At 44.5% G+C, this 17,620-nt stretch overlaps 1 protein-coding gene across 1 annotated transcript in view; it reads right to left on the bottom strand.

Annotated features, from left to right (window-relative positions):
* Positions 1 to 17,620, bottom strand: part of CLSPN (claspin) — a 92,405-nt gene that overhangs the window by 11,698 nt on the left and 63,087 nt on the right. Inside the window, exons 20-23 of the mRNA XM_082244259.1 lie at positions 17,093 to 17,214; positions 16,259 to 16,395; positions 12,709 to 12,820; positions 11,712 to 11,791 (exon numbers count right to left, since the gene is read on the bottom strand). Of these exons, the coding sequence (XP_082100385.1) occupies positions 11,712 to 11,791; positions 12,709 to 12,820; positions 16,259 to 16,395; positions 17,093 to 17,214 (451 nt within the window). The remainder of the gene's footprint in view (positions 1 to 11,711; positions 11,792 to 12,708; positions 12,821 to 16,258; positions 16,396 to 17,092; positions 17,215 to 17,620) is intronic.

Below are 17,620 nucleotides of genomic sequence, written 5' to 3'. Positions count from 1 at the left end.
TAAAGCAGGAAGGTACTGTAGTGTAGCAAGACTAGCTCCGTTTTGTGAGGCAGCAAGCAGGAGACGGTAGTAGAAAAGAAACAGAGAGAGGACAGCAATAGAGATAATTTGTGTACCTCTCCTAAGTCTAGAACATCTCGTACTAAGCTGGAGCAAATAGTAGATGTCCTTCAACCTACAGGGGTGTAGGAGAGCACTTGGTGTGAAGAAAGCTTTTCAGCAAGTCCAGTGTGCTTAGAAGTGGAGGGTCTGCCACCAAAGGATAAGCCTGAAAAAGAGGATGCCTGGATGCGAACAGATCATACACATAAGGTAGACCAGTCTTTTTCAACCAGGGTGCCTTGAGGTTTCTTCAGGGGTGCCATTGGAAAAATGCTTAAAAATTGTATACACGCCAGCATGTGGATGAAGGCTGCCTTTTAAGTTACACTAAGCCAGGGGCTTTCATGTGCACCATTACAACCTTCTAGCTGCCGGCGTCCTATCAATGACATCATCAGCTGATGAGGATTTCAGTCACCTGCATAGCATCCTTGTTCGACCCTCCCCTTTCCCTCTCCATCAGCATTGGCGTCATATTAGCCAAGTGATAGAGAAAACCGGAGGGAAAAGAAAAAGTTTTTACATTTTAGAATGGGGTACCTCGAGACTGTCCAAAATTTTTTAAAGGGTGCGCCTCAAGACTGTCCATTACTTTTAATGGGTGCCTTGAGAGACACTGTCCATGATTTCTAAATGTTTTTTTGACTGAAAAAAGGTTGAGAAACACTAAGATAGATAAATGAATAGGGTGGTGTAATTGTGGATAGTGTGCCCCCCCCCCCCAACCCGTAAACCGCCTCATGGTATTCCTTAAGAGATGTGGCAAACAGGAGATTATGTTTAAAAAGCCTGCACGAAGACACCTTTCCTGAGCAGGGTCAGCCAACCAAGTTCCAAGCCATAAAACATTTTGCACATATGCAACAAAAGAGCCTTCCGAAGATTTGAGAATCACATTCTACATGGCGTCTACGCAGAACAGTCAGTCTGAGGGCAAGGGCTGTAACCCTGCAGAAAGAAGAGGATTGTCATGATAGTCATCATTGAGTTTGCCAGTTTAGTTCACCATAGTCTGGCCTATTAATAAGGTGGCAATAGCCATCTGCAGGGCTGAACCTGCCATTGCAAAGGACAATATTAAAAAAGTCTCCATATGACTTAAAATGCCTATCGACTGAATATTCTAAAAGGAAGGAATCCCTTAAAAATAAACGGTAAGTTGATAATTTACGAATGCTTGGGTCCATCATGGGAACAGTCAATTTCTTTTTGAAATAATCTTCTGTAGGGTACAAGGCAGCAAAAATGCCAGGATGGGGCGAAAACCTCTTGGCGTTTGGGGCAAAAAATTGGTAAAGGCTTCCTAGGAATGGCCTTCTTTTCTGTGCATATTGGAGGCTGTGCAGCAGTAACCAGAGTGCTTTGCGTATGTGTATAGACATCAGACCCTTGTAAGTCACAAGTTTAGATGCTTGTAATAAGCCAACACAACTAAAGTAAAAGACTACAGACATCTGTGGAGATATCCCCTTTAAGGGATCTAACCCATTCTGCCATAGTTTGATTGATTAGGGCAGTGTTTCACAACTCCAGTCCTCAGTGCAAACTAACAGGCCAGGTTTGCAAGAAAACTGAAATGCATCACAGGTGATATAATTTGCGGCTCAGTGATTGCAGTATTCTAGTCTGCATCTCCCCAAGGTAATACTTAAATTCTGGCCTGTTAGTGTGCCCTGAGGACCGGAGTTGAGAAACAATGGAATAGGGTTACATCCAATACAGGGCAGAAGGCAGAACTTTCCAAAGCAAATAGGGAATTAATAAGATATTTTAACTGCCTGTCAGTAAAATCCATAAATGCAGGTCACTGGCAGATTCACAGTGGGTATAGACCTTCTTTTAGCAAATTCCTTCTTAAAGAGGAACAGTTCCAACACACTCAGGTGAGGCCCTGAACCCTCCAGGGTGTTTAAAGTCTGCGTAAAGCAGGGGTCTCCAAAAATTCTTTCAGAGGTCCTTCAGGGTTTTGGAGAGCTTACTGTGGCCAAAGGAAGTGGAAAAGGTCACAAGGTCAGTGGGAAAAAAAAATTGCCCCATGGTTTCAGTTAGAGCATTTGCACCCCATTACTGGTGTAAGTGGGAGGAATTGTGCCCCATTGTTGGTGTCATTGGAAGGAATTTTGCCCCCCTGCATTGGTGTCAGTGGGGGGGAATTATGCCCCATTGATGGTATAAGTGGATGAAATAGTGCCCCAACATCTGGATAAAAGCAAGCAAAGGGACTAATCTGGACCACGGGCCACAGTTTGGAGGCCACTGGCGTAAAGGAACACTTGACATGACATAAAACTGCAGTGCTCCAAAAACAGTCTATTTAGAAATAAGACTGTAGGGGCTGAGGTCGAGAATGTCACCGCAAATAATGGCCCTGTGTTTTAAGGCCTTATGAAGGTCAGTGATAAACTCTGGAAAGGATGGTGCTGGGGAATGCTAGGAGCCTCTGCAGTCCATGAGAAACTGGATGGATCTGGCCACAAAATCCTTGCAGTTGAGTAGCAGTAAAAGACCCCTGACAACAGGTTAGGGAACTCTGCCTGACCAGCAGAGATGTAGAAACTTTCATCAACATAAAAAAAGTCAGCGCTAAATGGAATACCGAAAAAAGGTTCATGCAAAAAGGTATAGATTACTATTACACCATTTAAAAATTACAAAACAAAGAAATGCAGCCCTAAAAGTACAACATATGAAGTGTGACACCGGTGTAAATAATAAGTTCCTGTATAATATGATTAAAAAGTGATATTCATATCAAATATAAAAACACACAGCCCATAACATCCGCGAAAAATAGAACTTAAGATAAAATGCTTCAAATCAAACGACATCCATTGTTCACCGTAAAACAATCTTCACAGTGCTGTGCCTCCACCAATAGAACAAATGCACACTCACTAAATCATGCTGTTGTCTAAAAATAGAACAGCTAAATGTGCTTAGTGATAGAACTCCTTATCAGGATATACTGCTCCACTCCTTCAGTATCCAGTATGAATAGTATAAATGTATCTCTCTCCAAACATGTGTCATGAGAACACTCCAATCCATATCGAATCACCAAGAACAGAAACTACAGAGTCGCTGGATTCCAGATTGCAGGTGTTGAGTCAGAGGATAGATACTGAGTAGAAACTCCAAAGCTGTAGGAGAGCATGGACTGAGGTCATCCATAGCAGTAGGACTGTACACTCTGTATGTGCAGACATGTTGCAAACTGGTTGTGGCAATGCAACTAAGTCCAAAGTGCATAGCAAGGCATGATGGCACTCGCAAACCTAAGCAAGCAGTCATTGATGGGGGTTCAGACAGCTAGAGGGTAAACAAGTTACTGGAACACTTCTTTATGGTTCATTGCAAAGCAGGAGGATGGTGCATACTTTGCGATTAATTACTTCATCCAGTGGATGTCATAGGTGCTCCGTCCCTCTACATTAACACTTACTGCAGTGAAATCTGTGATGGTGGGAAATGTAAAAAGGCATCCAGCAGTGTAAACTGAGGTAGCTCTAGGTGCTTCAGCCTGAGCAGCCTTACTCAACAGACTAAGTCTTCAGAGACTGGGTCAACCGCTGAGGCAGTGCCACAGCTCTGGACGTGGAAAAAGCTCCACAGCTAGCTTTTACCAGTAAACACATGGTATGAAAACGTCACTGGAAAAAGAATCGAAAGAGAAAAAAATCTAACTGAAGAAAAAAAAGGATATATAAAAAAAAACTGGTTAGACTTTTCTAAGAGCTGAAGAGATGTCAAAGCTTCTAGGACACTAGCAAAACAAAAAATGGGAAGAGAATGGGTTCTCTGGAACTGGCCTTTAATTTTTTTGTTTACTAGTGTACACTCCTTCTGTAGGAGGCAGTATAACCGGGCAGTATGCAAATTCCTCTGTCCATCATAGGGCAAGAAAGACAGACCGATACCTTTGTCAGTCCCAACTTTTAATTTTTGTTTTTTGTTTTGTTTTTAAAGTTCTAGATGGGTCCTTGCTGCTCTTCCCACCATTTCTAGGTGGCTCAAACATACTTTCATTCAGGCCTATGGTCTTGTATTAGATTGCCCCCTCTTCTGTTAAGGCCCACTCTACTAGATCTGTAAACGTTGCTTGGGCTTCTCAGCATCAGCCAACTGTTTCCATATTTGTAAGGCTGCCACTTTGTCTTCTTATCACTTGCCCTCCAAGTTCTACCAAGTGGACGTTTATGCCTCATATCGAATGCCAATTTTGAGTGTAAGGCGCTTCAGACAGCTCACAGAGCTGTGGTAGTTTTCAATTAAAGCTGTTTCACGCAGGCTTCAGCTTGTAAAAGCAGTGTGAACAGCAAGCTCCAGTCTGGAAATATTGAACACCGATCAATGCTAATTGTCACTTTAAAAACAAGCTTCTAGCAGGCTTCAGCACTACTTGAAGCATGTTGAATACCTGTTGACTCCTAGCAACCTGTTTAAAGTGACTGTCAGCATTCCTATTAAAGTGATTTTTCTGCTTTCTTAATGAAAAAAAAAAAGTTATTTCTCCACTATGATGGAGATAGGATCATTTTTACATATATGGTGGTCTTGCCCCAACATAGAACCATTCTGGAAGGAGGGCTATCAAACAAAATTACTTCACCTAGCCTGGAGTTCACTCCTGAAAAGTTCCTGCTGCACTATTCCCAAAAACCCACAGCCAAAATACTTTCATTCATTAGCTATGCACTTCGTGAATGCTGCAAAGCTATGTTTACCTGGTAAATGGCAATCCTCTGACCCCCCCACCATTAGAGACTGGTTCACACGTATGCAACGAACAACAGAGATAGAAAACCTTATCCATCAAGCGAAAAACTCCCCCCAAATTTAAAACTATGGTCAGAATGGCAACACTTCCTGACATCAACTGAGTATAATGCCTATCAGATATGACAACACGGCCCTGCTCTGGACTGGAGAGAGCACATAATCCCTTTTCATTTCTTTTCCCCCACAACATTAATGCTCCTTTGGAGACCACTACCTATATACACTATATTAGCTTAAAATATACATCTTTCTGACCCCTCTGCTCTTCACTAAATTCCGCTTAACACCCTTCAATCCCCAATCCTCTTTCTGCTAGACGATGATGATGAACCAGCTACGATGCAACTTAAACCCCTTGTTTACTTAGAGACAACAAAACATGTACCACTTACTACCACCCTCGATCATCTATTAATTCTCAACAATAATAGATGAAACTAAGTGCCAACTGATTTGTTACCTCCAATATGGCACTTGTACCATTGTGTGTGCCAAATTTATGTAGCCGGGCTGGAATTACTGTGCATTTGTATTTGGTTTGCTGTCTGGATAATGTTAGGATGCCCCTTTAAGAGTTTTATAAGTAGAATTGGCTTCTCCCTAGGAGTGGTTCGAATTGGACTATGGGGGATGTAGTCTAAAGAAGGGCGTAAATCATGAGACGAATGACTGATTGAACCACACTCCCAGGGAGCTTTGGGGACCAGCTGAGGATCATGGGAGAGTGTATATACCTGGGGCATTTTGGTGCCGGAACTCGAAAATGCAGGATTCACTTGGCCAAAACTGACAGTTATACATTTTTTTTTTTATATTTTTATATAGACTTGTATTATAGTGCCCTGTGAAAGCACAGAGTAAATTTCTTAGGAATCATTGGTAGAGTATGGGCAAAAGATTAACCGTTGCAGTACTACCACCCATTTTGTGTCTAGATGCAGACATGTTCCAATGATAAAAATAAGCTTCGGTACAAGGCAAGGTCTCAAATATTCACAAAAACACTGACAGCTGATGAGGGGTAGTGGCTGGAGGTGACCTAAATCACTGTAAATGGGCAATAGGAATTGATTAGGGATTGGCATTCCGCTGGGCTCATCTGCAAAGCAGGAGCAGCAGCTGGGAAATGCTACAGCCAAGACCGTAAAGAGCACCCAACAATAAACCAAATAGATGAAGTCAATGCTCAGTCCCTCAACATTAACCACTTCGGCAGTAAAACAAAGTAGGAAATTTAAAGATGCTCAGTAGGCCAACAATGAGGTAGCGCCCAGTGCTCAGCCTAATCAACCTACTCACAGAGTGTTTTTGGAAACAAGGCAAGTGCAGAGGCAATGCCAACAGCCCTGGATGTGGAAATATCTCCAATATCCACTTTTTAAAAGAATGGGATGTGGAAAGCACCCAAGCAGGACCCCAGTGCCCTAAAGGTCACTTTCAGGCTAAGCCTCACAACGTCCAGTTCAAGGCACCATAAAACTAGGCTAACCAGCTCAAGGAGTGATATGTCACAAATCACAAAGAATCTTGATTGAATGAAAAAATGCTACCAATTTTACTTAGAAGAACTGAAGAATAAAAAACTTCTATCCCTCATCAAAAACCAAAGGCATACCGGGAATAGGATGGGTCTATCCTGGGCTAACATACAAATTTTATTTATTTTTTGCTTTTTGGCTTATGCACCTGTAGGAGACCGTGTATGATTTATTTTTCTTGTTTCTGTTTTGACAGAAAGGTACATAAAATGGGGGGGGGGGGGGGGGTTGGTTTAGTAACCTAAGCCGTATCGTGAGAAAGTTTGAGGTTTCCCATAAAACAGATTAACCACAACCCGCCTGCCTATAGCAAAATGACAGCCGGGCGGGGGCTTTCCTATTCTGACTCAAAACATGCTGCTCCCGGGGGCAGGCAGTGCGGCGATTAGGGCTGCCACGACGCGTCGACGTAGTCGACTACAAAAAATCATCGACGTGTGTGAAAGGCGTCGATGCGTCACGTCACACGCCCCCTGGCCGGCCACCGCACCGCTTGAAGCATTGCCGGCCAGGTGAAATCCCCCCCCCCCCCCCCCCGGGCTCTGTCCACACCGATGTCGGAGACCAGAGGTGAGCGCTAACCGTCTCCAGCACCCCCGTACTCCGCCACAGCTTCTGCCGCAACACATTCGCCATCCTCCCCGATCAACCAGCTACTTAGAGATGTCACATGTGCGGCGCTACACCGGCTTGTACTGTACTGTGGCGGCTTGTAATGGTCTGTACTAGGTGGGAGGGCTTACTGGGGGGTCTGTACTGGGAGGGGGGCTTACCAAGTGGTCTGTACAGTACAGACCACTTAGTAAGCCCCCCTCCCAGTACAGACCCCTCAGTAAGCCCTCCCACCTAGTACAGACCCCTTAGTAAGCCCCCCTCCCAGTGCAGACTCCTCAGTAAGCCCTCCCACCATTTACAGTCTGTACTAGGTGGGAGGGCTTACTGAGGGGTCTGCACTGGGAGGGGGGGGGGCTTACTAAGGGGTTTGTACTAGGTGGAAGGGCTTACTGAGAGGTCTGTACTAGTGTACTGGGGGGGGGGGCTTACTAAGTGGTCTGTACAGAACAGACCACTTAGTAAGCCCCCCTTCCAGTACAGACCCCTCAGTAAGCCCTCCCACCTAGTACAGACCACTTAGTAAGCCCCCCTCCCAGTACAGACCCCTCAGTAAGCCCTCCCACCTAGTACAGACCCCTTAGTAAGCCCCCCCTCCCAGTGCAGACCCCTCAGTAAGCCCTCCCACCTAGTACAGTCTGTACTAGGTGGGAGGGCTTACTGAGGGGTCTGCACTGGGAGGGGGGGTTACTAAGGGGTCTGTACTAGGTGGGAGGGCTTACTGAGGGGTATGTACTAGTGTACTGGGAGGGGGGCTTACTAAGTGGTCTGTACTAGGCGGGAGGGCTTACTGAGGGGTCTGCACTGGGAGGGGGGGGCTTACTAAGTGGTCTGTACTAGGTGGGAGGGCTTACTGAGGGGTCTGCACTGGGAGGGGGGGCTTACTAAGTGGTCTGTACTAGGTGGAAGGGCTTACTGAGGGGTCTGCACTGGGAGGGGGGGCTTACTAAGTGGTCTGTACTAGGTGGGAGGGCTTACTGAGGGGTCTGTACCGGGAGGGGGGCTTACTAAGTGGTCTGTACTAGGTGGGATGGCTTACTGTGGGGTCTATACTGGGAGGGGGGCTTACTGAGGGGTCTGGATTAATTACAGGATTAATTAGCTAATCAAAAAAACTCAATTAAGCAAAAAAAAAAAAAATAAATAAATAAATCGTTAGATTAGTCGACTAATCGTAAAAATAATCGATAGATTAGTCAACAGACAAATTAATCGTTAGTTGCAGCCCTAGCGGCGATCAGTAGCCAGATCATGGTAAAGAGCCGACAGTGGGGAAAATAATTATGTTCATAGGTGTGTAAGTAATAGACACAGAATAGCAACCAAATGTAGCACCCTCCTAGGTAGGTGCTAGAGAGAAAGTATAGTTTGAGCTCTGTCTGCTTACCAGAGGAGCTGCAGGTAAATCTATATTGTTTTCTGCCTACCAGAGAGCAGGATATGTTAGGGAGGTCTGCTCATTATGCTCAGAGTGCAACTCATTTTGTCTAGAGAGTGTTTCATGCTGGTCCAATAGGGAGGCATGTTGGACAGTGGGAGGAAACCTGACGAATGGGTGCATGGACTTTTGATACAGTCCTGATGATTGGCAGAGGGCAGGTCGCCTCGGTGCATTATGGGATACTGTATGAAAGCTTGGAGCACATATGCTTGAGGTCTTTTGTTAGGGAGCGGAGTCCTGGAGGGAGGGGGCAGCTGCCTCCTCTATAGAGGTGCTATGCGGCCTCAGGGAGTCGTCCTGAGGGCCTGGAGAGTAGCAGTGAGGAGCTGAACCTGGAGGTCTACATGAGCTGACAGAGCGGAGATACTGGGAGGATCTGTCTCTGCAGTACAGTGAGTACAGAATCTCATGTCAAGGGGCCTGACCTGAGGGGGGCCACCCCTGCTCCGAGGATAGTTAGTGGACGGGTGTCAGCTGAAAGGGGATGCTAGTGAGTGTCCTGAAGATGAGATCATTCACTAAGTCTTGTCAGAGTAAAAAGAGCAAGAGACTTAACCCCATCTACACTTCTGGCAGTGTGGATTAACAGCCTGGCTGTTCCTGATCACTAGAGAAGTTCTGAAGATAGAAGTCATCATCTATGTGAATAGTTCAGTTGGAGTATTCCACTATCCCCTTCTATCCCAAATACAAAATAAACAAAAATAAAAAACATACCCCTAGACTGTTTATTTCTGTGAAGAGCCAACAGAATTAACGAGGGATTTAGTAACTGTATCTACTCATAACCGTGTTTTAGTAACCAGGGGAGCCCGCAGAGTCAGTATCCAGCAGTCCCTATGGGGGCAGTGCTACACAAAAATTCAGAAAAAAAAAAACACATAAAAAAACAAATGGTATAAATTAAGTTGCAGTTCAGTGAGTAAAAATAATTCGATCCCCAAGCAAAACATGAATTGGTACTTGGTGGAGAATCCCTTGTTGGCAAGCACATAGGCAAGATGTTTCTTGTAGTTGACCAGGTCTGCACACATCTCAGGAGGGATTTTGGTCCACTCTTTACAGATCTTCTCTAAATCCCTAAGGTTTCTTGGCTGTCTCATGGCAACTCCTAGTTTCAGCTCCCTCCATACATTTTCTATAGGACTAAGGTTTGGAGACTGACTAGGCCACTCCATGGCCTTAAAGGGATTGTAAAGGCAGTAGGTTTTTCAGTAGGTTTTTTTTTTTTTTTTTATCTTAATGCAGCCCCTTCAGCCACCCTAATACTTACCTGAGCCCGTCTTTATCCAGCGATGTTGCAGGAGTGTCTAAACTGCCTGGGAATCCCCTTCTCATTGGCGGAGACAAAAGCACGGTGCAATTGGCTCCTGCTGCTGTCAATCAAAATCATTCAGCCAACCAAGAGGGAGGGAGCAGGGCTGGGTCACTGCTCAGTGTCTGAATGAGCACAGGGAGCTGTGACTCCACTCGGGTGCCCCCATAGCAAGCTGCTTGCAGTGGGGGCACTCAAAAAGGAGAGAAGGGCCAGGAGAGCCAAAGAGGGACCCAAGAAGAGAAGGATCCAGACTGCTCTGTGCAAAATCAACTGCATAGAGCAGGTAAGTATAACTTTTTTTTTTTTTTAAACAAACAAAAAAACAAGACTTTACAATCACTTTAATGTGCTTCTCCTTGAGCCACTCCTTTGTTGCCTTAGTGGTATTGATTTGGTCATGCTGGAAAACCCATCCACGACCCATCTCAAGTGTCCTGGCTGAGGGAAGAAGGTTCTCATCCAAGATTTTACAAGACATGGCTCCCCCAATGCAGCAAAGTCAGCCTGTACCTTTAGTAGAGAAACAGCCCCAAAGCATAATGTTTCCACCTCCGTGCTTGTATGTAGGGATGGTGTTCTTATGGTCATAGTCAACATTTTTCTTCCTCCAAACACAGCAAGTCGACTTTAATTTTACCACAGCACTTTCTCCAAATCCTTCTCTGAATCATTTAGAGGTTCATTAGCATGACTGTACATGTGCCTTCTTGAGGAGGGGGGACTTGTGTTTGAAGAAAAAAAGCTGATTATGACCCTAAGAACACCATCCCTACAATCAAGCACAGAGGTGGAAACATGATGCTCTGGGGCGGTTTCTATGCTAAAGGAACAGACTGACTTTGCCGCATTGTGGGGCCAATGGATGGGGCCATGTATCATAAAATCTTGGATGAGAACCTTCTTCCCTCAGCCAGAACACTGAAGATGGGTTAAGGATGGGTCTTTCAGCATGACAATGACCCAAAACATACCGCCAGGGCAACAAAGAAGCACATTAAGATCATGGAGTGGCCTAGCCAGTCTCCAGAAATTAATCCTATAGAAGATTTATGGAGGGAGCTGAAACTCCGAGTTGCCCCTGACATTTTGGGTTCGAGTGGACCAGTGTGCAAACCTGGTAACCAACTACAAGAAATGTCGTACCTCTGTGCTTGCCAACAAGGGTTTCTCCACAAAGTACTAAGTCATGTCTTGCTTGGGGATCAAATGCTTTTTACTCACTGGACTGCAACTCAATTTATAACATTTGTATCCTGTGTTTTTTCTGAATATTCTGTCTATCATTTAAAATACAGATATAATACATTTTTGAAACCCTTCATTTCTTTGTAATTGGGAAAACTTACAAAATTTGCAGGGGATCAAATAATTATTTTCCCCACTGTATGTCGTAGGGTCTTCACCATGTGAACAGCTGTGTCCAATCACAGCTGATCACAGTTGAACTAGGAAGTGCCAGTTATCGGCATTCCTCTATTCATGCTGACAGGGCTGATAATAAGTGCAGTGGTAATTAGTGCATCCCCATTAGCGATGCTCACCCAGTATGTCAGTGATGCCCGTCAGTGCCACCTCATCAGTGCATATCAGTGGAGAAAAGTTACTTATTTACCAAATGTTATAAAAGAGAAACAAAGAAAAAAAAAATTTTTCTTCAAAATTTTTGGTCTTTTTTCATTTGTTAAGCAAAATATACAAAACCCAGTGATGATTAAATATCACCAAAAGAAAGCCCGATCTAAAAAAAAATAAATAAAATGGTAAAAATTGTTAAGGTACAGAGCTGCATGACCGCGCACTTGTCATTCAAAGTGCAACAACACTGAAAATTGGCCTGGACAGGAGGTGGGTAAAAGTGCCCGGTATTGAAGTGGTTAAAAAGTACCATAATCTTATTTTCTGATCTCAATGCACAACTCACCTTGGGGAGACTGAATGGCTGGTTTACACCAAATGGATTTTTGCTGGTAGTGTTTTTTGGCTCTTTTGCTTCTACAGTTGCTACAAGAAAAAAACACAACACATTTAATTAAAACAGAACTCCAAGAAGTAAAACAAATAAAATAGCTAAAAGGGAGCCATTTATAAGCTGTATACTGTTTATTTCTGTCTATCCTGTCCAGAAATCTACACAGCACAACCACACAGACCTGTTTTTTTTTTGCTGCAGTTCATGCAACTAGGCCTTGTCCCTACCCATGCCTGTGAATGGATAGTAAAGGAGAAGAAGAACTGATGCGCCCATCTCTCATCACTCTGCTCTATACTCCTATAAGCATGTTCCTTGTTAGCACATGAGCACAGTAGTCCAACTGATTAGCTCTTTGGGCTACATTTACCTCTCAAGTAATGTTTCAGTTACTGAATATGCAAAATCTCTATTGCCAGATGAAAACAATTTCCAATGCTGATCTATAGCCCAACGTTGTATTATGTTAACATAATACAACTATAACGTAATCTATTACGTTGTAATCTATAACGTTGTACGAAATGTTCCAGTTTACATTAACCACTAGCGGATCACCCACCCGAAATGTACTGTGGACAGATGGCCTGAACAGGCAAAGCGACGTACTGGTATACCCGCTGCCTGTTTCAAGGTCTAGGGCATGCACATTCCCCCCAGCAGCCCCCCCCCCCCCCACCCCACCAGGAACAATCTCGGTTTCTTATCGGATAAGAAACACGGAAATCTTTGGTAAAAATCAGCACACATTGTTAAGCATACATTTAACCCCTTGACCGCTCTAAAAGTTTGTAGACACTAACTTTCATGCAAACCAATCAATATACACTTCTTGTGATTTTTTTTTTTTTTTTTTTAATAGCCTTTCCGAAGCCAAGGTGGTTATATAAACAGGTTTCTCTTAGCGTATACATCTGTGTACACTACTAGAATTACATAAATGTGTCACCTTTTCTTTGTAAAGTTCTTTCAGTAACTTTTTTGGCCAGCTTCATGAATTGGCTATCCGTTCCAATATCTTCAACTTCCTCCTCTTTGTTGTCAAGGCTTCCACTTTTAGACTACAATGAAGGTAGAAAAAGGTAATATGTTAAAAGGTAGCCCTGATTTAAGAAAACATTTGGTGGTAGTCCTTAATGCTACATGTCAGTCTCAATTGTGTACTCTTACGCTGGCCATACACTTGGCTAGAAGCTAAATTGAAAGGCATTTTCGACTTTGCTGCATATCACTAATCGTTTGTCCCCTTGAAGCTAGGAAACACAATTATGCGATGGCAGATAGCTCTGGCCAGCATTGCAGTGAAGGTATTTAATTTCTCAGTGTGCACAGTAAATGCATTATTGTAGAAGGAGTTTCAGTTAGGTTAAGGGTCCATTCACACCAACCACGGTTTTAACTTGGGGGCTATGGTCTGTGTTGCGGTCTGACAAGATCACCACACTTTTTTTTTTTTTTTTTTTTAACCACTTAAAAAAAGGAGTTGTAAAGGCAGGAAGGTTTTTTTTGTATCTTAATGCATTCTATGCATTAAGATAAAAAGCCTTGTGTGTAGCAGCCCCCAGCACCCCCTCTCTCCATCCTGCGATTTCCACGAGTCCCTCGGCCGTCCTGGGACTCTCACTCCTGATTGGCTGAGATACAGCCACGTCGCCATTGGCTCCCGCGGCTGTCAAAGTCAGTGAGCCAATCAGGAGAGAGAGGGGGTGGGCTGAATGGACACACAGCGCTGCAGCTTGGCTGCCTGCATAGCAAGCTGCTTGCTGTGGGGGCACTCGATAGGAGGGAGGGGCCAGGAGCAGCAACAAGGGACCCGAGAAGAGGAGGATGCGGGCTGCTCGGTTCAAAACCAACTGCACAGAGCAGGCAAGCATAACAAATTTTTTTTTTTTTAAAAACAACAAACAGGAGACTTTACAATCACTTTACCACTTGTCTACCGCCCGGCGCAGTTTTACTGCGGCAGGCTGGCTCGGCTGCACGAACCGACAGAGTAATGCGCACGTGGTGGGCACCGATTGCCGCCGGCCACCCTCGATCGCTCCCTGCTGAGAGAACGGTCAGCTGTTGTAAACACAGCTGACCGTCGTTCGCTCTGAAATGATCACAGAGCGCCTGTGATCCTTCTATATAGGCTCACAGGTCCCTGATCATTTCATCACAAGCCCCTCAGTTAGTAAACACTCCCCTAGGCTTACATTTAACCCTTTGATCGCCCACTAGGTTAACCCCTTCCCTGCCAGTGTCATTACTACAGTAACAGTGCATATTTTTAGCACTGGTCTGCCGCAGTCCCGCTAAAAAAAATCGCATTTCGCCGCCATTACTTGTAAAATAAATAAAAAATGAAAAATCTTTCCCCTAGTTTGTAGACGCAATAACTTTTGCGCAAACCAATCAAAATACGCTTATTGCGATTTTTTTTTACCAAAAATATGTTGTAGCAGAATACAAATTGGCCTAAAAGGATGAAAACATTTGATTTTTAAATTTTTTTTTCTGGGAATGTTACATAGCGGAATGTGAAAAATAATATATATTTTTTTTTTTTAAGATCACCAAAAGAAAGTTATTTGTGGGGGGAAAAAAAAAAAGGACAAATTTTATTCCGGTACAGCGTCGCACGACCGTGCAATTGTCTGTTAAAGTAACGCAGTGTCGAATCGCAAAAAATGGCCTTGTCATTAAGGGGGGGAAATTCTTCGGGTCCAGAACTGGTTAAGGACAACCCCATGTACATTTACTACAGCAAGGCAGCCCTTACGCGTGAAATCACGTACCATAAAGGGTTAAAACGGAACTGCACTGCTCAACAAAGAAAAAACTTTTTTTGGAACAGGAGGCCCCTCCCCACTATGCACCGCTGGGGCACCACAAGAAACAAGCACCCACGGCGCTGTATACAGCAGAGGAAGGATATATACCCCCAGAGACTCACCACCCGAGCTGGAGAGCGCCAGCACGGTCTGCCACACTGCAGGAAGAGGAAACCCTGACCTGACACTAGAGGCCTCCGCAGCCTCAGCACTGCATCAGACAACAGTAAAATGGCCACCATTGAAACTCTACGGGGGAAAACAAAAAACATGGCCGCTGGACTACACAAACATGGCTGCCGAAGCAGGGAATACAGAGACTACGGCAAAATGGCGGTACCACAGGCGGCTTGCATGGGACCCTGAACTCCACTGGACCCCAGGGAAAAGTTCACAGACCCCAGGAGCGGACACACCCAACAGGGGGCCAACAGCGGCATCACCGCTCCTCCAGCACAGCACCATGCAGCCCCCCTACCCAATTTCACCCATGTCCTCAAAGGGGACAGATGAGGGCACCAACTTAGGGGGGGAACCTCGCAAAGAAGAAGGGGGAAGTAGGACACAGGAGGGGTCCGTGACCACCCCATCAATTCTGTAGGAAAGGAGGGGGGACACTAGTCACCATAACATGGTCACCAGGCGGGCCCAACTTCCAGCAATCCACCGCACCATCTTGGAATGGGGGTGCTGCTGCCTGCGGTACGCTGCGACTTTGGTCTTGACGGTTGTCATGACCACGGCTATGTGACCTTGCGAGTTTTTTCACTCGCCGATCAGCCCCTGTCCAGTGGGACTATGTCACGGCCAACCTAGCGTGGAGTGAATAGTTGGGTTGCGCTCGTAGGCCAGACTGGAAAGACCGTAAGGATCTAGGATATCCAGTGCATCCCCAGTCCGGCTGTTGATTGTAGTTTACACAGGAACAAAAATAATAAAGTAAAAAATTCCATTCAAGATAGGAAAAAATGCCAGGACCGCAGATCCCAGTAGAGAGCCAAGTCCTTACTCCTGACTAGGCAGAAAAAACTGGAGTCCTACAGCAGGAAGTGATGGTATACCCTCTGGAACTGCCCCAGGGGCGTAACCAAAAAGGTTTCCGCCTAGTCCTACTCCTAGGAGAGAGCATAAGCCGAATGGTCTGAAGACTTGAAGCTGTGTGTCAGTGAAGGAAAGACAAATGTTTTTTTTTTTTTTCAAAAATTGTCTTTTTTTGTTTATAGCACGAAAAATATAAAAACCGCAACGGTGATCAAATACCACCAAATAAAGCTATTTGTGGGGGGGGGGGGGGGGGAAAGGACATCAATTTTATTTGAGTACAACATCGCATGACCATGCAATTGTCACATGCTCTGTCTGGTCATTAAAAGGAAAAACCGTCCGGAGCTGCAGTGATTAAACAAACTTTACTGAATTGTCTCAAACATTTTATAACGTTCAATTGGCCACTGTGTGGTCTGAGATGGTGAACTGCCCCACGCTTGTGTGTAAAAAAAAAAAAAAAAAAAAAAAAAAAAAAAAAAAAGTACAGTATATAGTACTTTTCAGCACAGAGTGCTAGCATACCAACGCAATGCAGTCTGATGTGAATCAACCCTAAAACAACTGTTTACCACAACAAGTTTACTTAATCAGCTTCTTAAAATAGGTTTGTGATTTAAATTATGGGTGCAGTTATACCTGCTCACGCAGCCACTGCTCTCTTTCAAATCTCTCCTTTCTCCATTTGAGATCAGTGTCCTCCAAATCTTCATTATCACCTTCCTGATCTTCCAGGTCAGAATCTCTGCGGAACATGTCAAACTGGGAGGCATCATCTGAAGATACACAAAAAAAAAAAAAAAATCAAATTCATTAAAGATGAATTCCAGGTATGGATAATTTTAGTGTTACACTGGTCCAGCTTGAACCAATATAACTATGCATATGCCATACCTGGCCAATACCCCTGAAAGCTGGAAATCCCTAAAGTAGACACTGTTACACCAGTAAACTTCACTTCCGGGTTCAGCACCGAGCGGCTTCCCTGCTGCATTCTGAACACAGAAGTTTACCCACTCAGCACAAATGCCATTCAGGGAACACTCAGTATTTTCTGAATGAATGCAAAGCATTAGCTGATTGAACAAGGTGGAGAGCGTGACATCACCACTTAACCTTGGACAATCAGAGAACGCTTTGTATTAATTCACAAAAACGTAAAGCATTCTCTGAATGGAGCTGTATGCGGAGCGGCGGATCTCCTCAGTTTAGGAAACAGCAATACAGCAACTTTGCAAGGGAATCATAAGCACAAGGATCTCTCTGGAATAGTGCTTACTTCACTGATTTCCAGTTTCCAGGGGCATCTGCCAGGTATGCAATATGCACAGTTACATTGATCCATACCCGTCATAACTATTTAAATATAAGTAGTCACGATGAAAATATCTTTATTTTTTGATAAAATTGCAAAACTATCAGATCTAAAACACTTTACAAACATGAAATGAATAGCTTATTTTTCATTCATACCAATATTTTTCCACCTGAATCTCCTCATCCTCCCAGGACCATCGCTGTGAAGGTCTCCATCAGCCAAGTAACGCTCCTGATAGAGCCGTAGTCGCCGTTTGTCTTCATCCATGGTTACTTTCCTGATATGGTAAAGCAAAGTCAGTGTCTAGTATAACTAACCAATATATAGATATATCGATCCCTATCTAACCTGTAAATTGGAACAGCTCTTATTTTGTCCCTATTTTTCAGCATAAGCTCTTTACCCACTTGCCGGCCAGCCACTGTAGCTATACTGTGGCAGGTCAGTTGTCCCGTGAAACGACGTACGTACGCACGCATGCGCCCATTGCCCACAGGGGGAGCCAATCAGTGGGTCCGGCAGCCGTGATTGCTGCCGGGCACCCGCGATCGCTCCCCATGGAGACAGATCGGCGATCTGCCGTTGTAAACACGGCAGACCGCTGTTCTGTCTGCAATGAACACAGGGATCCTGAGTTACTCTTATTTAGGAACACAGGTCTCTGTTCATTCAGCAAGCCCATC

Source organism: Pelophylax lessonae (genome assembly GCF_965119305.1).
Source record: "Pelophylax lessonae genome assembly, chromosome: 2".
Classification (NCBI taxonomy): Eukaryota; Metazoa; Chordata; class Amphibia; order Anura; family Ranidae; genus Pelophylax; species Pelophylax lessonae.
The sequence above is the reverse complement of the archived record's forward strand: the minus strand, read 5'-3'. Positions and strand labels throughout refer to the sequence as shown.